General features: G+C 40.2%; 1 protein-coding gene across 5 annotated transcripts in view; it reads left to right on the top strand.

The window, feature by feature from the left end:
* Positions 1–19805, top strand: part of TEC (tec protein tyrosine kinase) — a 160947-nt gene that overhangs the window by 84453 nt on the left and 56689 nt on the right. For all 5 annotated transcript variants that reach the window (XR_004350023.1, XR_004350022.1, XM_032632693.1 and 2 more), the window contains exon 3: positions 16678–16782. Coding sequence is in view for 3 of the 5 variants with exons in the window: in XM_032632693.1 (XP_032488584.1) it covers positions 16678–16782 (105 nt within the window). In the remaining 2 variants the exon portion in view is untranslated. The remainder of the gene's footprint in view (positions 1–16677; positions 16783–19805) is intronic.

Genomic DNA, 19805 nt, shown 5'->3' with positions numbered 1-19805 from the left:
AGAGAAGTGAATTTGAAATCATCAGATCTAATCCATTTAATTCTCTCTATCCCAGAAGGAGTTAGCTTCCCAAGGGGATGTGCAGCAGGCTTTAAAACCAGACAGATTTGCTCTTAATCCTGGATCTGTCATTTACCAGCTGTGACATTGGTCAGTTGATAAAACTCTCCGAGTCTCAGTTTCTTTATCTGTAAATGGAGAAAATACCTACCCTGCAAGGCCATTTGTATGCAAACAGAATATTTCAAACTCTTCTGTCTGTTTGGGCCAAAAAAAATTTTAAGAAGGAAGATATTTCTACTTTAAAAACAGAGGCAATGGAAAGCATTATCCTTTTTATCATTTCCTGGTTCCTGAATGTACATCCTTTTTTTTTTGCATGTTAAGTTTTATTAAGGTTCAAATACAAAACATTCCAAAAAGAGAAAAACCATTATACCTAAATTCTATATTCAACTACCAGTTAAACAAGAAAAACATGTTATTCTATTATTCTGTTTCTTTTACAACCAGTATAAAGTCAGAAGAATCAAGACAGATTCTTTTTCCAACAGGAGCAGAATTAAGTCTGCTGGGTCAATAAACTATTTGCCAAACACCTGTCTGGTCATTAAGCATTCTTCAATTTAGTATTCATGTTTACTATGATTAATCTCTATGTTCTACACTGTCTTCAAGGTAACCTAAATAAAATCTCAAGAGCCAAAAGGTCCATGGAAGCATAAACCCAAGTATTTAGATTACAGAATGGTTGAGGAAGACAGTAATGTAAGTGCAGTGGTTTTTAAAATTTGGTCAGTACTCTGATGGTCTGCTGAATGCACATCCTTTTGCACAGTGAAAATCAAGATTGCCTTCTGGGCTTAGGAGCAGAGGGCTTTGGGACTTTTTTGTAAGCTTTTTTTTTTCAATTTACCAAATACTTCCATAGTGCTTACCATATGTCATGGTCTTATGTGCTTTGCAAGTATTAACTTTAATCCTCTGAACTTTATAAGGTAGATGCAGTTATCATTCCCATTTTACAAATGAGGAAACTGAAGGACAGGGAGGTTGAGTACCTTACCCAAGGTTGTAGAGCCAGAACGTGGCAGAGCCAGGAATCCAGCTGAGACTGTCTGATTCATACTTATATTAGTCTTTATATTCAACTGAAGAAGAATTATCCCTCAAGGAAGCCTAAGAAACTGGTAGAAGTATTCCTTTGTAATACTACTATTATACTTTGAAGGAAGAGAAATTTTTGGCCAAAGGTGTTCTCTGCTGCTGTGTGTAAAGGCTTGTGCGTTACCAGAGATCAACTGTTTCTAACGTAAAAAGGAAGTGCGTATATAGTCACTTGCTGATTCATTATTGGTTTCATACTGTAAGACAGCTAAAATAGCCTCAAAAGGCAAAAATAGCACAGTCACATGAAGCATCAACCGTCCTTTTTAAAAACAGAATTATCAGACCTATGAAGTAAAGGTTAATCTCTTTTTCTGGATGAAAAGAGTGGATGTTGGTGGATACTGGTCATTTCTAGTAGATCCTCCTGTAGTTTTAGGGAATTGATATTTGTCATAACCCAGGGAAAAATCTCATTCACGCCATTTTATTTTCTAAGATACAATCAAATTTGACATCAGTTCTCAGAAGATCTTTCCTAGGGTCTAGAAGGTAGGTGTGAGGGTCTTTCCTTTAACAGAACTAGTGACTTTTCCTTTATTTTCCCTAAGGACTAATATTTTTTCAAATAATATTAATAGCTAATTTTATCAGGCATTTACCATTTGTCAGCTTTGTTTTGAGAGCTTAACATGAATTGACTCTTTAATTCTTACAACAAACTTATGAAGTTGTGGTGCTATTAGTCACCCCATGGTATAGCGAAAGGAACTAAAGCACAGAGAGGTTAAGTAACTTGTCTGACGAGACACAGCAAGTAAGTGGCAGAGCTGAGATTCAAACTCAGGCATTCTGGCTCCAGTCTTTGCTCTTAAGCAGTAAGCTCTTGTTAGAGTCCTGCTGTTTCTTAGTCTGAAGAGGTATAAGATATGTAAAACAAAGTAAAAATGGTTTGTCCTTTCATTTTTGTTTTTCAAAAGCTACCCAGGTTTCTTCCTCCGAAGAAGAACAGCACACCAAGTAACAGAGCCAGGCTTAGTTTTGTGTTTTTAACCGCCTGGGTCCTTGCATGCCAAAATATAATCATTCCAGGACATGGTTCCTCATTGCCTTGAAGATTAAGTGCAACCCCTTAGCCCTATATACAGAGCCCTTCATAATCTGGTCCCTTCTCACCCTCCCAGCCTCCTGTCCTGCCTCTTCCACTTTTCCTCCTCAGTACATCTGAACATACAGGTACACTGACATCCCTAGATCTGCCGTGCTCTTTTGTAACCACACACCTTTGCTTATGATGTTCTAGCTGTTGGTGATACTTTTTCTCCTTTCTTTGCTTGGAAAACTCTTGTTCATGATTCAAGGCTCAGTCGGCTCAAAGAGACACCTTCTCCGTGCAGCCTTCTCTGACTCTTCTTCTGGAAGAATTAACCTCTTCTTGCTTTGTGTCCCACTGCATTTTGTTCGGGAAAGAACTTTTCACACTGCCTTATGAATAATCATCTCTTCCCAATCAGTTGGAAATTCCTGGGAACAGGAGCAGATACTATGTAAATGTTGACTGTGAGAGCTGGAAGGGTAAGGAGGTGTAGGGGAGATAATAGAAAGGTCTGAGGATATGTGGGTTAATTCCAGACTTTGTTTCATATCCTGTGTATGGAATGTAAGACTTGATTTGGGGACATAAACTATTCATTGTGACCTACTTCCTTTCATAACTAGGAATGAAAAGTTTACAAATTACAAAGTGCACAATTGTGATATCCATGAAACATGCAACAATGAAATAACTATCAATTTGGCAATTGAAATAGTGTGTGATTTGAAATAATTGAGCTTACTCTAGATTAACTGTCTGATGCTTTAATTTGGTTAAGTTAAATCTAATTATAATTCCAACATTTTCCTGGGTTGTCCACACCAAATATTGATTGAGTTCTGGCTGTGCTGGGTGCTGGTGGTGAGCACACCAGGTGGGTGCTGTTCCCCTACCCATCTATTATGGACATCAGGTACCCAACAAGAGTTTCACAAATGATAACTGCATTTATGATATGCAGAAGTTAGAAAAAGTACAGGCTGCTTTTATTTCAGAGTGTGAGGTATGTGAGTAGGACCAAAATGTTCTAAGGGTACAAATCTATTAAATGGAACCATCTGAAATTACTAATATTTGATCATTTTTGACAACAAAAATAGCAGTTTCTTCTGGTTTGACCTAATATTACCTTAGTGAATTGATGAGAAAAGCCACCTTTCTTTCTGAATCCACTTAAAAGCCTGTGCTTGGTAATATGGTGGTTTCAGATATACTCACTGGAGTTGCTACAGTAACTCCTACAAGTTCCTTGAAAGCCTTGCGAGGCTGGTTGCCATCTAGGTGGTGTGATGTGGTCCCTCAGAGAAAATCAACCAGATAACGCCCCATTACAGGTGCTGGTGGGCTCACAGTGAGTATAGCCTGGCTGCTAGGCTGTGAGGATCTTGTATTTGGCATTGGGGAGCATCTCTTGGAATGGCCATGTATTCTGCAACATGGATTAATTTTTACTAGATTATTTGAGGGTTAATTGTTTTAGCAATAGCAAACTAAGAGGGATGAATAGTTTAATTATGGCCCCCAGCTGTGATAGTCAATGAAGAGTAGAGCAGTGCAGCCTAGGGTTCTGTATCTTCTTCATTTGCCCTTGATCAATTGGTTTAACCGCAGTGCCCCATTTACCTAATTGTAAAATGCAGATGCTAAATAACTCATTACTTGATCAGGATCAGTAGATCTATAATTAAAATTGGAGCACTTAGAGATTGATGGATGCAAGGAGCTGTATAAACATGACCTCTAAGAGCACTGTGTGAACATCAGGGATTGTGTTGATTCTTCTTCTGAATCCAGTGTAACACAGTACCACAAGGATAGCTAAAGCTTTAGTAGTCTTAGTTAAGCAATTTGCCCATCTGTACTTTCTACCCGTTTATAATGGACCCTTTCTATATTCTCACAAAAAATTTTTGTAAGTAGATCCAACTACTGCTTTGATCAGGAGTTTTTAAAATGTGACGGGAAGAAGTATTTTAGACTTTTCAAACATACTCAAGAGTAGACAGAATAGTGCAGTGACCCCCACGTATCCAGCACTCAGCCAAATAACCCCCAGTCATACTCCCTCCCCCGACTTCCATTATCTTGTAGCAAATCCTTCCCACTCTCATTATCATATAGAAATCATACCATTTCTTCTACAGATGCTTCAGTATCCACCTCCAAAAGACAGAGTCTCCATCTTAACCTTTATACTATCATTACACCTCAAAACATATCAACAGAACTTCCTTGATGTCATAAAGCATCTTAACCTTTATACTATCATTACACCTCAAAACACATCAACAGAACTTCCTTGATGTCATAAAGCATACCCAGTTAGTGGAAGAAATTGTTTTAAAAATAATTTTATCTGTAGAATGTTTGCAATTAAAAGGTCGTTTTACCAAAGTTTTCCGTAAATTAATTGTAACACAAAGTGAATATCCCTATAGAAACCATAGTAAAAGCAGTGACTGGCACCTGTTAGGCCTCCAGAAACCTGTGGAACTAGGCAATTTTGTATATTTCTCTTTGGATATCTTACTGTGGGGAGAATTGATGGGCAGTTCATCTTTCCTTATGAGAGACCTCAATCCAAGATACACATTTTCTCTTTGTTGCTGCTGTTCTCCTGGTGATTCCTTCTCCCCACGCCCACCTGCTCACCCTCCTCCCATTCACCCCCAGCCCCTAGGCCCCAGTAGAAGCAAAAGGAAGGAACTTTTCCTAGGACGACCGATTATCTTTATAGGAAAAAAAGGAGGGATGTCGCTTTCTCAGGGGCAGCAAGCAGTCTAGGGAAGCTACTGTTATAGCCCGTTGAATATTTTAAAGGTATTTAGAAAACAAACTGCAGGGTGATCCCTTTAACACTGGAGAAAACTAGAGAAATATTGTATATGGTCCAGTGGAAGCTTATTTGAAGACCAAGCTAATGCTCTGGTCTTGCAGGACCCTAGCAGAGCTCGGTTCAGTGTTAAAGAAATCACATCTCCAGTTCATACTTGTCTGGAAACACCTTTGTGGTCCACTCACATCAGATAAGCAGACAGGTTTTTCTTAGTGGCGGAACTGGTCTGGTGTGGACAGTGTGGAGGTCAATTTCCCAAGAGGCTATGAGCCTCCCAGCTTTTTCCCTGCCCAGAAACCCAGTCCTGCATATATATCACGGGTCAGCCTCCTAGTGTGAGGCTGTGGGGCAATTGCCACAGGGGTTTCCCACTCCTGGGGCTGTGATTTCTCTGGATTCATCAATCCCTTTGGTCATGATGGGGATACTGGGAGTGGGGATGAGAATCGTACCCCTACTCGTGCTGCAGCTGTGGGTTCATACCGCATGCAAAAGCCACAGAGTTTGCCTCGTGTGTTGGCATTACTAATTGCTTCTGCCACCCACCATCCATCCTGGAAATGGAATTTTCTATTTTGCCCTGTTTGCTGTCTGTAATTCTCATCCACCAGAAACTCACAGAGCTTCTGTCTCCCAAGTTCCTCTTGATAAGAGATCACTTTCATGTAATTCTAGTTATTTCCACTTTCATAAAGATATAAAATGTCATTAAAAAAAACCCCTGAACACACGAAGTGTCTACTGGAGAGCCTCTCATCCACACACACACACGCACACAGAATCCCTAGTACAGAAGCAAAGTTCTACTAGTCACTGTTAACCATAGAAACTTGAGAACTGAAATCTAGGTTAAAGGACCTTCCTGCTCTCTTTTTTCTCCGTTTCTTCTCTTTTCCTACTTAAACAAACAAACAAAAAAGGCAGAGCTTTGCAGAGACATATCCAGGGATTACCACCTCTGTGGTTGAGGAGGGGTCCCTTGATAGAGTTGTGTCTCTGAGGATTGTAACGTGACAGTTACTCTGTTAATTGGTATTCACACATGCAGCAGTGTGCTTTGATTGAACAGAGGGGCAGAGGAAGGCTCTCTTAGGTCCTGGTGATTTGTGGCATGCCTATGCCCCCCTGGGATGGCATATGTCTGAGAGAGCAGGGGCAGAGATAAAGCTAGCCGAAATTATTCTCTGAAGCAGCATAGTCACAGAAAACTGGTGGCTGTGACTGGATATTGTGAAATCAGACCTAAGGAAGGCCTCCTGTCCACTTAGCTGAATCGCCTCCTGTTCATTCATGTCCTCATTCATTCATGCACTTATGCAAAAAGTTGTTGGGCACCTGCCACGTGCCAGGTGCTGAGGAGGAGGTGGGTGTGTCTTCATTGACCTTCCAGTTGGTGACCTTTACCACGCCTGCCTCGAAGAAGCAGATGATGAGAAAGGAAGAAAGAGGAGTGTAGGACCGGGCACCAGCTTTGGGGGAAGGTATTAAATTAATTTTATTTTTTAACCAGAAATTCATTTAGTACTCGATGAATCAGGTGAATGGATAAGTTGTTTCTAAATCAGAATAAATACTAAGGCAGAGCCTTTATTTAATTGAGAGCTTATTGATTGCCTACTTCTGGCCCATTATGAAGTTATGTTGCTTAATTTTTATACCTATTTTTTTCTTTTGTCATTGCGGTTTTCCTTTTTTAAGTCTATGATTTGTAACACTAAATTATTAGCAAAGAATTTCTTAGTTTCCAAATGTTCCCAGATGTCAAGGTCCCTGATGGCAGCAGCCATATTTTTTTCAGCTCTACTGAGGTTATAATCAATATACAGTTAACTGCATGTATTTAAATTATATTATTTGAGGAGGTTTTTTTTATGGTTGTTTAGATTTCCTACCTAGAATCCTCCTTTATATCTCTCAGTGAGGTTTTCTATTTTTCTTCATATATGTTCTACTCATTTCTTATAAAGTTTATTCCCAGGTATTTAACAAACTTTATCAAAATTGTAGAATTTTTGTCCTTTTATAGGACATAAGAAAAAGTAGCTTTTCCCTTAACCATTCCTGTTTCTTACTGAAATAAGAAAAATATCCATCAAATTTCTACTGTTTGTACTGTCATAGGAATTGCACCAGAGACAGATCACGTAAGGAGACTGTAAGATTTTCAGCAGTTTAGAGTATCGAATTATTCCTCCTGCTGGAACAATGAGTATTCTGCCTGGCACTGGAAATTTTTGGCATATATATATATATATATATATATATACACACACACACACACACACATATATATAGTTTGAATATAATTTAAAAATATTTTTTATCCCAAAGTAGAAAATAATTTACAATAAATATTTTCTGGGGAAAAAAACCCAGATACAAATCTACCTATGACACTTACGTGACTTTTATTATTTTATATTACTGAGCTACTGTCATTTTCACGGTGTAGCTACCTGTGCCTAAACATGTATATAAGCATCAATATGACTAATATAACATTTGAAACTCACTAACTTCATTGTGTAGTTTGTAACACAAACAGCAAAGAAAATGCTATTTTTAGTATTTAAGGAGTTTTGATATATGTATACACTTGTGAAACTATCGCTACAATAAAATAATGAACATATCCATTACCCCCCAAAATTTCCCCATGCTTTTTGTAATTCATACCTTCTCTTTCATTCCCACTATCCCTAGGTAATCATTGATCTGATTTTTGACACTATAGATCAGTTTGCATGTATGAGAATTTTAGAATAAACTCATATAGCATGTACTCTTTTTAAAAAGCTAACTTCTTTCACCTAGCATATTATTTTGAAATACATTCATCTTTTGTATCAATATTGCATTTCTTTTTATTACTGTGAAGTATTTCATTGTTTGTCCAGTCACCTGTTGATGGACATTTGGGTTGTTTCCAGTTTTCAATTAATACAAATAAAACTTCTGTGAATATTCTTGTACAAGTCTTTGTGTGGTCAGATGCCTTCATTTCTCTCGGGTAAATATGGTGGCCATATTTTTTAATCTCCATGTCTCTTGTGCTTAGCACATTTTCTAGCATATATTAGATGCTCAGAAAATATTGTCCTAAGTAGTTGCTGGACTTTTCCTGCATTTCTGTGGTAATCAATAGATAGGGCCTAATTACTTTAAAAAATAGCTGCTTTCTCTCTCTCTTTTTTTTAACACCTTTATTGGAGTATAATTGCTTTACAATGGTGTGTCACTTTCTGCTTTATAACAAAGTGAGTCAGCTATACATATACATATATCCCCATATCTCTTCCCTCTTGGCGTCTCCCCCCCATCCTCCCTATCCCACCCCTCTAGGTGGTCACAGAGCACTGAACTGATCTCCCTGTGCTATGCGGCTGCTTCCCACTAGCTATCTATTTTACATTTGTTAGTATATATAAGTCCATGCCGCTCTCTCACTTTGTCACAGCTTACCCTTCCCCCTCCCGGTGTCCTCAAGTCCATTCTCTACGTCTGCATCTTTATTCCTGTCCTGCCCCTAGGTTCTTCATAAACATTTTTTTTTTAGATTCCATATATATATATATATATATATTAGCATATGGTATTTGTTTTTCTCTTTCTGACTTACTTCACTCTGTACGACAGACTCTAGGTCCATCCACCTCACTACAAAGAACTCAATTTCGTTTCTTCTTATGGCTGAGTAATATTCCATTGTATATATGTGCCACATCTTCTTTATCCATTCATCTGTTGATGGACACTTAGGTTGCTTCCATGTCCTGGCTATTGTAAATAGAGCTGCAATGAACATTGTGGTACATGACTCTTAAAACATAGCTTCTTAAAATATTGTTTTATTTCAGGAGAAAGAGTGCTTCTGCTATGATCCTAGTTCCCTAGTTTGCTCTGCAATATTTTATGCATTATAGCTTAATTGTCTACTCCTAGATTTTTTGAGTTCTTGGAGTGTTTGTTGAATTCCTCTGAGGAGAGAGTGGAGAAGCATTGCTCTGTTACCTAAAGACACAATGTAAAAGCCAGTAAAGTATCTAAAATATCTCCATTAAATCCTCTGATATATTTGTGGGAAAAAAGGGTTTAAGTGCTGAAAAATTTTAGAGATCTTTTATCTAAAGGCAAAAAAATTATACTAATAACATATTAGTGATTGCGATGGGCTAGATATTGTGTCGAGTGCTTTATGAGTGTATCACAATTAATCCTCACAATAATCTAGGAGATAAGTTATTTTAATAACCCTGTTTTACAAATGAGGAAATAGAGACTAAATGAGGTTAATTAATTTGCATTGGGCCACAAAGCTGGCATTTAAATGCAGGTCTGCCTGACAATGAAGGTGTGCTCTCAACCATTATGACACATTGACTCTGCTGTGTTAAAATATTAAACAATACTCAAAATATTTTGGCATGTTCAGTAAGTTAAAAAAAAGTCCATGTAGGTAAGTAAAGAGAGCCTTGAGTCTAGCAATAAAGTCAATTGTTGTATGTATTATTCACATAAATATTTCTAAAAGTTAATTGACTTGACAAGTTTCTTTCCTAATAACTTCTGACTTTGTATTTAAAGTCACTTTTGGGACTTCCCTGGTGGCGCACTGGTTCAGAATCCACCTGCCAATGCAGGGGACACGGGTTCGAGCCCTGGTCCGGGAAGATCCCACATGCCGCGGAGCAGCTAAGCCCATGTGCCACAACTACTGAGCCTGCGCTCTAGAGCCTGTGAGCGACAACTGCTGAGCCCATGTGCCACAACTACTGAAGCCCACGTGCCTAGAGCCCGTGCTCCGCAACAATAAAAGCCACTGCAATGAGAAGCCCGCACACCACAATGAAGAGTAGCCCCCGCTTGCCGCAACTAGAGAAAGCCCGCACGCAGCAATGAAGACCCCAACGTGGCCAAAAATAAATAAATAAATCAATCTGTGACTCTGTTTTAAAAAAAAAGAACTAAGCTAGGTAAATCAGTTTTAGACTTATTTGAAAATACTTACATTAGTAAGTTTTGCTTTCAACTATAATAAAACATACCTGGTATTAGTTTTTAAAAGTTCCCTTGGGTGGCAGAAGGGAATTGGCATGAGGGTTGCCAGAAGTATAGAAAAATCATAAGAGTAAGTGATCACTCAGGGGGGAATAAAAACTCTAACTTTGAGTACAGTGAAAAACTATCTCCAGAAACCTTATAATTACCTAGATCAGCACAATCTTATATGAAGATTATTATGTGATTTAGAAAATGAAATTTTTTGCCTTCAGATTCCTTATAATTTATCCTGTTTTTATTCTGGATGTTATCTTAGAAATCATAATCTTCATAATTAAGCCATGCTTATGTATGTAACTGCTGGCTTAATGTTAAAGTACCCTTTTTATGTGTTTGTCTGCTTAGTGTAAAATCACTTTGTAAAATGTAAAGCCACTATGTCAGTTATTATTATGAGCTGATTAAAAGGGAGGAAAACAATACTAGGATGCCACGTTTTTGGTTTTGCTTTCTTCTGCTTTTCACTAGAATTTTGTACTTAGCAAAGAGGGGATGTTTCATCATAGAATCACCGAGTTGGAAATGACTTTATTTTATTTATTCTGCTTCTCCTGATACCAGAAAGATCTACATCAAAATTATTCCCAGTATCCACACACACACAAAAGTCATATCCATCTTGAGGTTTTCTTTCTTTCTCATGATTAATGGGTCCTGCTGCACTTGAGGCCCATTCTTTTAACTCTTTCTTTTAACTCTGTTCTGAGTAGAAAGGGAAAAGAACCTTCGTGTATAAAATAGACCTTTGGCTCATTGGAGATTTTTGGTAGAATACATCATTTTCTTTCTTTTTTCAAGGGTTGACTAGAACTCTTTTAAGTCTCTATCATGGTTCTTTGGTACCTCTGTGCCTTGCTGGTGGTAGAAGAAAGGAAGCCAGAATCAATCTTTAATCAATGTGGCTGAGTGAAGAAATGATCATGATGGAATACAGTGAATGGCAGTAGTAAGCTTTGGTGCTGTCCGTCTGCTGAGGACTGCAAGATCTAGGAATTCTATTTGATATTTTATAGTATATAACATACCTTTTGTCTGTATTCTCTGGATGGTCCCTTGTCACTAAACATGCCACGTCAGCAGCCATCTTTGGGTTTGTATTTATGGTCTGTTTTAATTGTTGTGTCCTATGGAGAAAGAACAGAGGCTGACTGAACAGTAAACAATTTAGTGGGACCAAATGGAGGCCTAATGATAGGCTGACAGCGTGTGTGCAAACAGATGTGCATACTTCGATAGTTGGAAGTAAGAGAGGGGAGGAAAGAGGCCATCACATGGCACACAGTATTGCAAGCCTGAGGACGCCAGGCGAACTGGTTTGGGGAGAGGGATTCAATTCCAGCAAACACCCCAGCCATCACAGTCAAGTAAGCTGTTAGTTTAAATCTTATTTATTGTCCAGTTCGTTTGCATTCAACTTGTGAACTCTTAACAGTCTTATAGTTAGTTGTTAAGAGTTATAAGCATGAGAAATTTCCACTGAGTTTATGTTTGTACTTAGTTAAGTGGTATCAAGTTACTAAAGTGTACGTGGCACTTAAGAATTCAGGGTTGGAATTAAGAGTTCAGGTCCTGGTTTGTTGTATGACTTTCGGCCAGTTAATTATACCCTGTAAGTCTTGATTTCTTCATCCGTAAAATGGGGTGACAAGAGTTCCCATAATTATGTGAAGATTCATTGAGTTACCATGTGAGAGGTGCATATAGTGCCTGGCTCAGAGTGAATGCTCTGTAATTGTTAGGTTTTGACATAAAATAATTTTCTTTTTCTAAAATAAGAGTCCAGAAATATTCAGGCTTGAGAGACCGGGAGTCAGGTAAAAGCTTTTGTGATTTTGAGAGATCTGGGTTCAGTTCTGGCTCAGCCTCTTAGCCAGTCTCGTTACCTCTCAGATGCTCAGTTTCCAAACAATTTCCCAGGGTCGTTGTGAAGACTAATTAATAGTAAGTGCTGCCATTTAGGGAGTGACTTCCCTGTGCCAGACACTGTACTGAGCACCTACGTACCTTATCTTTATCCCTGCTTATAGCTTAGTGAAGTGAGGAGTATTATCCTATTCCTGAGGACAGAGGAACTGAGAGAAGGCAGAGCGTGGCTGGGCTCGGGATCTGCCTGCCTCCAAAACTCACGCGCCCAACCTGAGGTCCCTTTGCAATGCACAGGTGATTCACCCAGTAGATTTCTTCTGTGGCAGGCAGCTGGGAATAGCCACATTAGGAACAAAAGTTGTGATATAAGGGAAAGGGAGGGATCCTTGTAATACTGGAGGGAAACTCTTACTGCGTGTAATGGGTCTCAGGATGCCTTGGGAGAGGGGTGTAGAAAGGAGGACCTGAGGCTGGGTGTTCTGTAGATAACACCTGGGGCCAGCCCTGGATATTTGTATACAATTATAAAAAATTAGTTTAATTTAGGATTTTTATTGATACTTTAAAAAGTATTTTAATTCTGGCAATGAAAGGAAAACTGTGTATCTTGTAAGACTTGCCCAGGGGGGCAGGATCTCTTTCACCTAAATCCCAGTTCTACCATTCAGTTGATGTGTGGTTTTAAGCAAGTCATATTTCATCTCTTTGTCTAGTTTCCCCATTTAAGCTGGTTTACAAATGGGTGAAACAGCCATTACTTACCTCCTCCTAATTTGGTCTCAAATAACCATTTTGGTGTCCTTTCCTACACTTCCCCTGAACCACCCTGAACTTCAGCCACAATGAATTTCTTCCCGTTCCCTAAATCAGTGCTTTGTTGTTTTTGCTGCCTGAATTCTCTTCTCCACTTTCTCTAAAGAAAAACTCCTACTTATCCTTTAAAAACCAAAATATCAGTTCCTCCCAAAAACTTCCCCAGCTTTTCCTGGCCCAATCACTGTCTCACTCCATAGTATACCATGAGCGCGTGACTTCGTCTTCATTTGATGATGAATTACTCCCCTCTTCCCCTTCCACCTACCATATGATTGGGAATTCCTCTTGAGGGAACCCTCAACCCCCTTGCATAAGGTTGAAGCTGTGGCACACAGTGCTGTGCTTGGTGTCTGATCAGTGTTTGCTGGCAGGATAGGTAAAATAATGAATGGCCAACTTAAGCGTGAACCTTTATCTGCAAACTTCATAGCAAAGTATTTGGATTAATAAGCCAAAGTATTAGCATAATACAATATATCATGGAACATGTATTTAGGGGGCATAAACCAGCCCAGTATACCAATCATCTCAAATTTTCCTGTGTGGATTGGCTGACATCTGACAGCTGCTTTTAGTCACAGGGGCAAGGGGTGAGTGGAGACAGGCATCTCAGAAGCCGACCACAGTCTGCTGCTCAAGAAAGAGAGCCAGTAGGTGATAAATGACCCCAGAGCGGTGTCTGGAAAAACTCCATGATGTCCACAGGGATTTTCTGCAGAGTTGGGGGATTCAGGGTCATTTGATTTTCTTTGTGCTGTTAGTATTTTCTAAGGTTTCTATGGTGAACACGTGTGACTTATTAATAGGAGGATGGCGCTCTGGAAGTTTCTTTTGCACACTAACTGGCATAGGCCCAGGAGCAGGGTAGGTGGCCCTGTCTGACCATACCCTTTGGCACTGTGCAGCAGGTTCTTTACAAGCTGGCCCCTGCTCACCTTTCCATCCTGCCTCATGTACCCTGTCCTTCAGCCACACTGACCTTTTTTTCTACTTATTTATTTTATGTGGCAAACACTCATAGATATGATACTACAGGTCACTCTTCTAAGCACTTTGCAAATACTAACTCATTTAACTCTCATAACTATCTAATAGTATCCATGAAGTGGATACTATTATTATTCCTATTTTATAGATGAGGCAACCTAGGTCATTCTGGAATGTGTTTTTCATCCCATGTGCTGTGCTGTTCATTCCCTCCCTATGATATTATCAGAATTTCTCTTCTGAAATTATCATGTAAGTCTTGGTTCCTCTGTGTTCTCTTAGCATCTTTTTTCTTTTTTTTTTTTTTTTTTTTTTTTTTTTTTGCGGTATGCGGGCCTCTCACTGTTGTGTCCTCTCCCCTCGCGGAGCACAGGCTCCGGACGCGCAGGCTCAGTGGCCATGGCTCACGGGCCCAGCCGCTCCGTGGCATGTGGGATCTTCCCGGACCGGGGCACGAACCCGTGTCCCCTGCATCGGCAGGCGGACTCTCAACCACTGCGCCACCAGGGAAGCCCTTAGCATCTTTTTTATATTCAGTACTTACTACGTTGGATGATAACGTTGCTGTGTATGTCTCTCCCACAGGTAAACTTGGGCAAGTGACTTAATTTTTGTTTCTTCCTTCTGTAAGATGTGTCTAATAACAGTTATCTCACAGAGGATCTGAGGATTAAATGGCACAATATTTGGACCATATGCTCAGGAAATGAGCTTTTCCTATAGGGACTTGATATATTCCTTGACACAGTTGCTGGCACAGAGCAGGTGTTGTAATGTGGGAAACTGAGTGGAAGGGGCAGAAGGAAAGCCTGGGTGACCCAAAGTCAAGGCCACTGCAGGAGAAGAGAGTGGAGCACCCCCAGATGCCTCGTTAACAGCTTGAGCAGAAGACAGCTGAGCGAAGGCTGTTGGGTTTGGTCATTGGTAGTGGTTTTGAGAACAGCTTTAGCAACTGTGGCGAGAGGGGAGGCAGATCGCAAGTGGTTAAGGAGGAGTGGGTGGGAAGGAAATGAAGACTGGTGGTGTAATAATCTCTCTTTCAGCAAGGGAAGAACAGAGTTAGGGCAGTAGCAGGGCCAGAAGAAGGTTCTTGCTATGGATGGCAGAGGCCTGAAGGTGTCTATAAGCAGGAGAAGTAAAATCTCAGGCCATGCTCAGAATCCAGGTTGCCCCCTCAGGGACTTGGCTCCATTAATTTTGTCACCTGTTTGCAGCTGGGACATCCAAGGTCTGGGGAGCTTTAGCATCCCAGCTTTCAGTTGGGATCCTTGGGTAACGTGTTTAACCTGTCTGAGCTGCAGTGTCATCATCTGTAAAATGAGAATTTTGTGAGCATGAAAGGAAATGACATCTGTTAAGTGCCACTACAGTGTCCTTAGCTGTTGTGTCCTTTTAACCTTCTCATAGAGGCAGAATGACAGAGAAGAAAAAAGGGTAAATCTTAGGGTGCTTTAGACCTGCAGAAGGAAGAAGTTGGGGGTGTGCTCCTGGGACAGCTGTTCTCTTCTCCATGAAGTAGGGGAATGGGAAGGGTTTGTAGCTCTGATGAGACTGGTGGGCTCCATGGAGGCCACCAGGTTCTCTCCGCTAGAGATACACAGAAGACCTGAGGACAGCAGCGAAGGCCTGGCTAAGCACAAAGAGGACAGTTAGGATTGTTTCGTGACCTTCTGCAGCCAGGCACGCATGAGTTGAAAAAGGTGTGGGTAGAACTGGGGGCTGACAGAAATGCCGGGGGTACGGGGATTCGTGTGCTGGGGGGTGGGCGGCAGGGGGAGAGAGGGAGGGTGGGAGGATGCACTGGTGAGATGACAGCCAGATGTCACATGGGAGCTGATGGCCTGGGAGGGTTGGCAGGTCTGAAGGTCACATGGTCACAATGAAGATGCAGCGCTGGTTACTGGGAGCAGGATAGGGACCCCAAAGATTGTGGCCAGAGGGGAGTTTCAGAGTATTAGATGAAGCAATTTTGAATGACTAGGGCCAGGGGAGGGCTGGGTCACCCCAAATAATCCAATGTTCTTCATCTTCATTTCTCTACTTTTCTTCTGTTCTTTGTCATATGACTATCTACACCCCCTCCTAAAATAACCTTAGTCTTTATACAGCTTTTTGTGTGGGATGTATCCGTTAATATAATTCAATAAACATTTTTTATTTCTTCATTGTATTTGTAATAATTTTTAATGGATATGGTATATCAAGTTATCTTTGCACATACTACTTTGTATCTTCCGGATTTTTCCCTGGGATAAATTCTCAGATGTGAGATTACTGTGCTCAAGACTGTGAATGATTCGGAGGAGGGAGTCTTGGTATGTCATTAGTTACTTGTTGTAGGGAGATTTGCGTTGAGCAGGGAGGAAGGGCAATAGGGAAGGAAAAAAAAAAAAGAAAAGAGAAAATTCGAACATAGACTCTTGGATGGAGGCTTTGTGTGAGCGCCCTGTGTCCATCTCACATCCTCCTGAGTTCTGTGTGCTGGAGTGGAAGATGTAACTGGTGGAGTTTGCATTTGTGATTGAGTGCTTGGTTTGGTCTCTGATGCTTTCTTTTTCGGGGGAGAGGGGGTGGCTGTCATCAAGAAGTTGAAGAATTTGCAGTGTGTGTCTGAGAGGAAGGCACTATCAAAGGGACTCTCTTTCTAAACAGATCTAGAGCTTTTGGAGGAGGGCAAGGGCAGCGATTTCATCTTTGGAAATTAAAGGACTTAATTATTTTGATTACAATCCTCATAGTGTTAGTATTTTGAATAATTTTAACAATATAGGGAGACATGATTTAGATAATTATTAAGGAAATTGTAATATTTTGAATCAGTGATTTTTTAAAACAAATATTATTATTAATAACATTTTTTCCTTAACTTATGATTAGAATGGTTCTCCTTTTTTTTTTCTTTTAACAGAAAAAGTACAGAAAGGGATTTATTGATGTGTCAAAAATCAGATGTGTGGAAATAGTGAAGAACGATGATGGTGTCATTCCCTGTCAAAATAAATATCCATTTCAGGTGAGCTGGCATATTTTTGCGACAGTGAAATTCTGGGCTTTTAGTCATGCTTACTATTTGACGTTAGTGTTTCTTGTCATTGCTTTGTTGATTGATTTCTTTCAGCTTTGTTGAAGTATAATTGACACATAAGAATTGTATATATTTAAGGTGTACGATTTGATGTTTTGGTATATGTAAACATTGTGAAATGATCGCTACAATCAAGCCAATTAACATATCCATCACTTCACATAGTTGCCATTTTCTTTTCTTCCCTTCTTTTTTTGTTTTTTTTTTGGTGGTGAGAATACTTAGCTACCTTCTTAGCAAATTTCATATATGCAGTGTTGTTAACTGTAGTCCCCATGCTGTACTTTAGATCTCCAGAACTCATTCGTCTTGCATAACTGAAACTTTGTACCCTTTGACCAACATCTCCCCATTGCCCCCCTTCACCTGCCCCTGGCAACCACTTTTTTGCTCTGTGTTTCTAAGAGTTTGTTTAAAATTCTATATCTGAGGTCATGTAATATTTCTCTTTCTGTGTCTGGTTTATTTCACTTAGCATAATGTCCTCCAGGTTTATCCATGTTGCAAGTGGATGGATTTTCTTTTTTAAAGCTGAATAATATTCCTGTGTGTGTGTGTGTGTGTGTGTGTGTGTGTGTGTGTGTGTGTGTGTATCAATTGTCTTTATTCATCTGTCCACGGACATCTCCTCATGTTTACCAACCCTGAGGCTCTCAGAACCCGCTCCTTTTTGGGTTTTCATAGAGGCTTCGTTACATGGCATGATTGTTTACATCATCGGCCATTGATGATTGAACTCATTGAACTCAATCTCCAGCTGCTCTCCCCTCCTCAGAGGTGGGGGGTAGTGGGACTGAAAGTTCCAACCCTCTAATCATGGGGTTGGCTTCACTGGCAACCAGCCCCCATCCCTAGGGGCTCTCCAGTAGTCACCTTATTAGTATAAAAACAGACACCCGTATCATTCTCAGCACAGGAAATTCCAAGAGTTTTCTAGGTGCTCTGTGCCAGGAACCAGGGTAGAGACCAAATATATATTTCTTACTGTGAATCACAGTATCACAGGTATGAAAGTCATGGGCCAAATGAGGCAACTACAGCCCCACATCCCTCTTAGAGCTTTATCTTTACTTCTTTATCACATCTCATTTTCTGTCTTGTAGTAAGGTATTTGATTTATTTTTGTATCTCATGTAGTCCCAGCACAGTGCTAGTTGGGTGAGTTAATCACTGAGCAGAATATAGCAGTATTTGTTCTATGGTGTTCCCATTGCTGTTTGACCGCACTTATTTGATTAAAGTGAATGAGAAGGGATTGTCAACAAAAAATTAATCAGTCGATATAAGAAAGAAATGGAAAATTTTATTCAAGCCAAATTTGAGCATTATGACCTGGGAAGAGAATCTCAGAAAGCTCTGAGAACTATTCTGCCCATTTGAAGTCAAGACACAGTTATGTAAGTTTCTTGAGGCAGAGGGCTGGACATCGTATGACGTATTATTGACAGTTTACATATTCCAGATCTAAGTGGCATCACAGTGGGTCATGTGACCCCTTACAAGATCAGGAAGGAATGCTATCTTTTTTTTTTTTTTTTTTTTTTTTTGCGGCACACGGGCCTCTCACCGTTGTGGCCTCTCCCGTTGTGGAGCACAGGCTCCGGACGCGCAGGCTCAGCGGCCATGGCTCACGGGCCCAGCCGCTCCGCAGCATGTGGGATCTTCCCGGACCGGGGCACGAACCCGTGTCCCCTGCATCGGCAGGCGGACTCTGAACCACTGCGCCACGAGGGAAGCCCCAGGAATGCTATCTTTAAGGAGTTGTCTTGTTGCTGCTAGGAGAATGTTGCTCTTTAGGGTTGAGCAGGTATTTCTGCTGATAGGGGTTTGGTGATGCATAATAGAGTTATACAATGCACAGTGCGGGGAGAGAGGAGGCCAAAGAGCAGAGAAGAATTTTTTGTTTAAATTTCGCTTGTCTTGCCATAAAAATATGACTTTTATTCCACAGGATTATCTATTGAATATGGTCAGGAACAGCCAATTATTGATGAAAGAGCTATCTGTGTTCAATCCAGTGACATGGTAAAAGGAGGTTTCCAGCCAGATTTGTGTTTTGCTTTTTCTTTGTTTTTGGCTGCAAGCGGCTTGTGGGATCTTACAGGACCTTAGTTCCCTGACCAGGGATCCAACCCAGCCCCCCCAGCAGTGGAAGCACGGAGTCCTAACCACTGGACCACCAGGGAAGTCCCCAGATATTTTTTTAGTCAATTGGGGCGTTTCTGCCTTGTTACTGACCATCAAGGATAAAGTGATAGACCAAAGACAAAATTCTTGGATTAGTTTCCCATGCTTAATTTTATTCTTAATATTAAGACTATTAAGAATAAAACTGTTTAATTGCTTACCTGGAGGTACCTCTGAAAGAGGTACTGTGGTTAAAAGTTTGGGCTCTGGAGTCAGGATCCTGGCTTTCTGGATGACCAGCCAAATGCTGATGGGCAGGTAACTTAAGGCACACCATTTGCAGTACATTCTATGTGAATAGTGCCTCTGGGAGTGATCTAGAATTGGGGTGTCTTGGATAGGCCTTAGTCTCCTCCTCTGTAAAATGGAAATACTAATACCTTGATGGTAGGATTAGTTGAGTTAATGTCTTGTAAAGCACAAAGTATAGAGTTGGGGTGGTCAGTGCTTAATTAAGCTACCTACTGCAGTTATTTATAGTGGCAAAAGGAAGGTATAGGAGTGATGTTGAAACAGTAGTCCATTCATCTCAAATATTATTCAGAAAAATATTCGATTGGAATAGTCCCTGTTATACCAAGTTTACTTAAGGAACTTCAGTTTATTAGATCGCAAGAAATAACAAGATTGGCAAGGCATCCTGGCCTCTGTATATATTTTTTTTCTGTAAAAGCACAGTCCTTTGTAAAATGTGTATCCCACTGGATGGAGACATGAAGAAATAGATGTGTTTTTGTAAGAAGGGAATCTAGGTTCTTTGGATC

This window comes from Phocoena sinus, chromosome 5 (genome assembly GCF_008692025.1).
Source record: "Phocoena sinus isolate mPhoSin1 chromosome 5, mPhoSin1.pri, whole genome shotgun sequence".
NCBI lineage: Eukaryota > Metazoa > Chordata > Mammalia > Artiodactyla > Phocoenidae > Phocoena > Phocoena sinus.
Note: the sequence above shows the minus strand (reverse complement) of the source record. Positions and strands in the feature narration are given on the sequence as shown.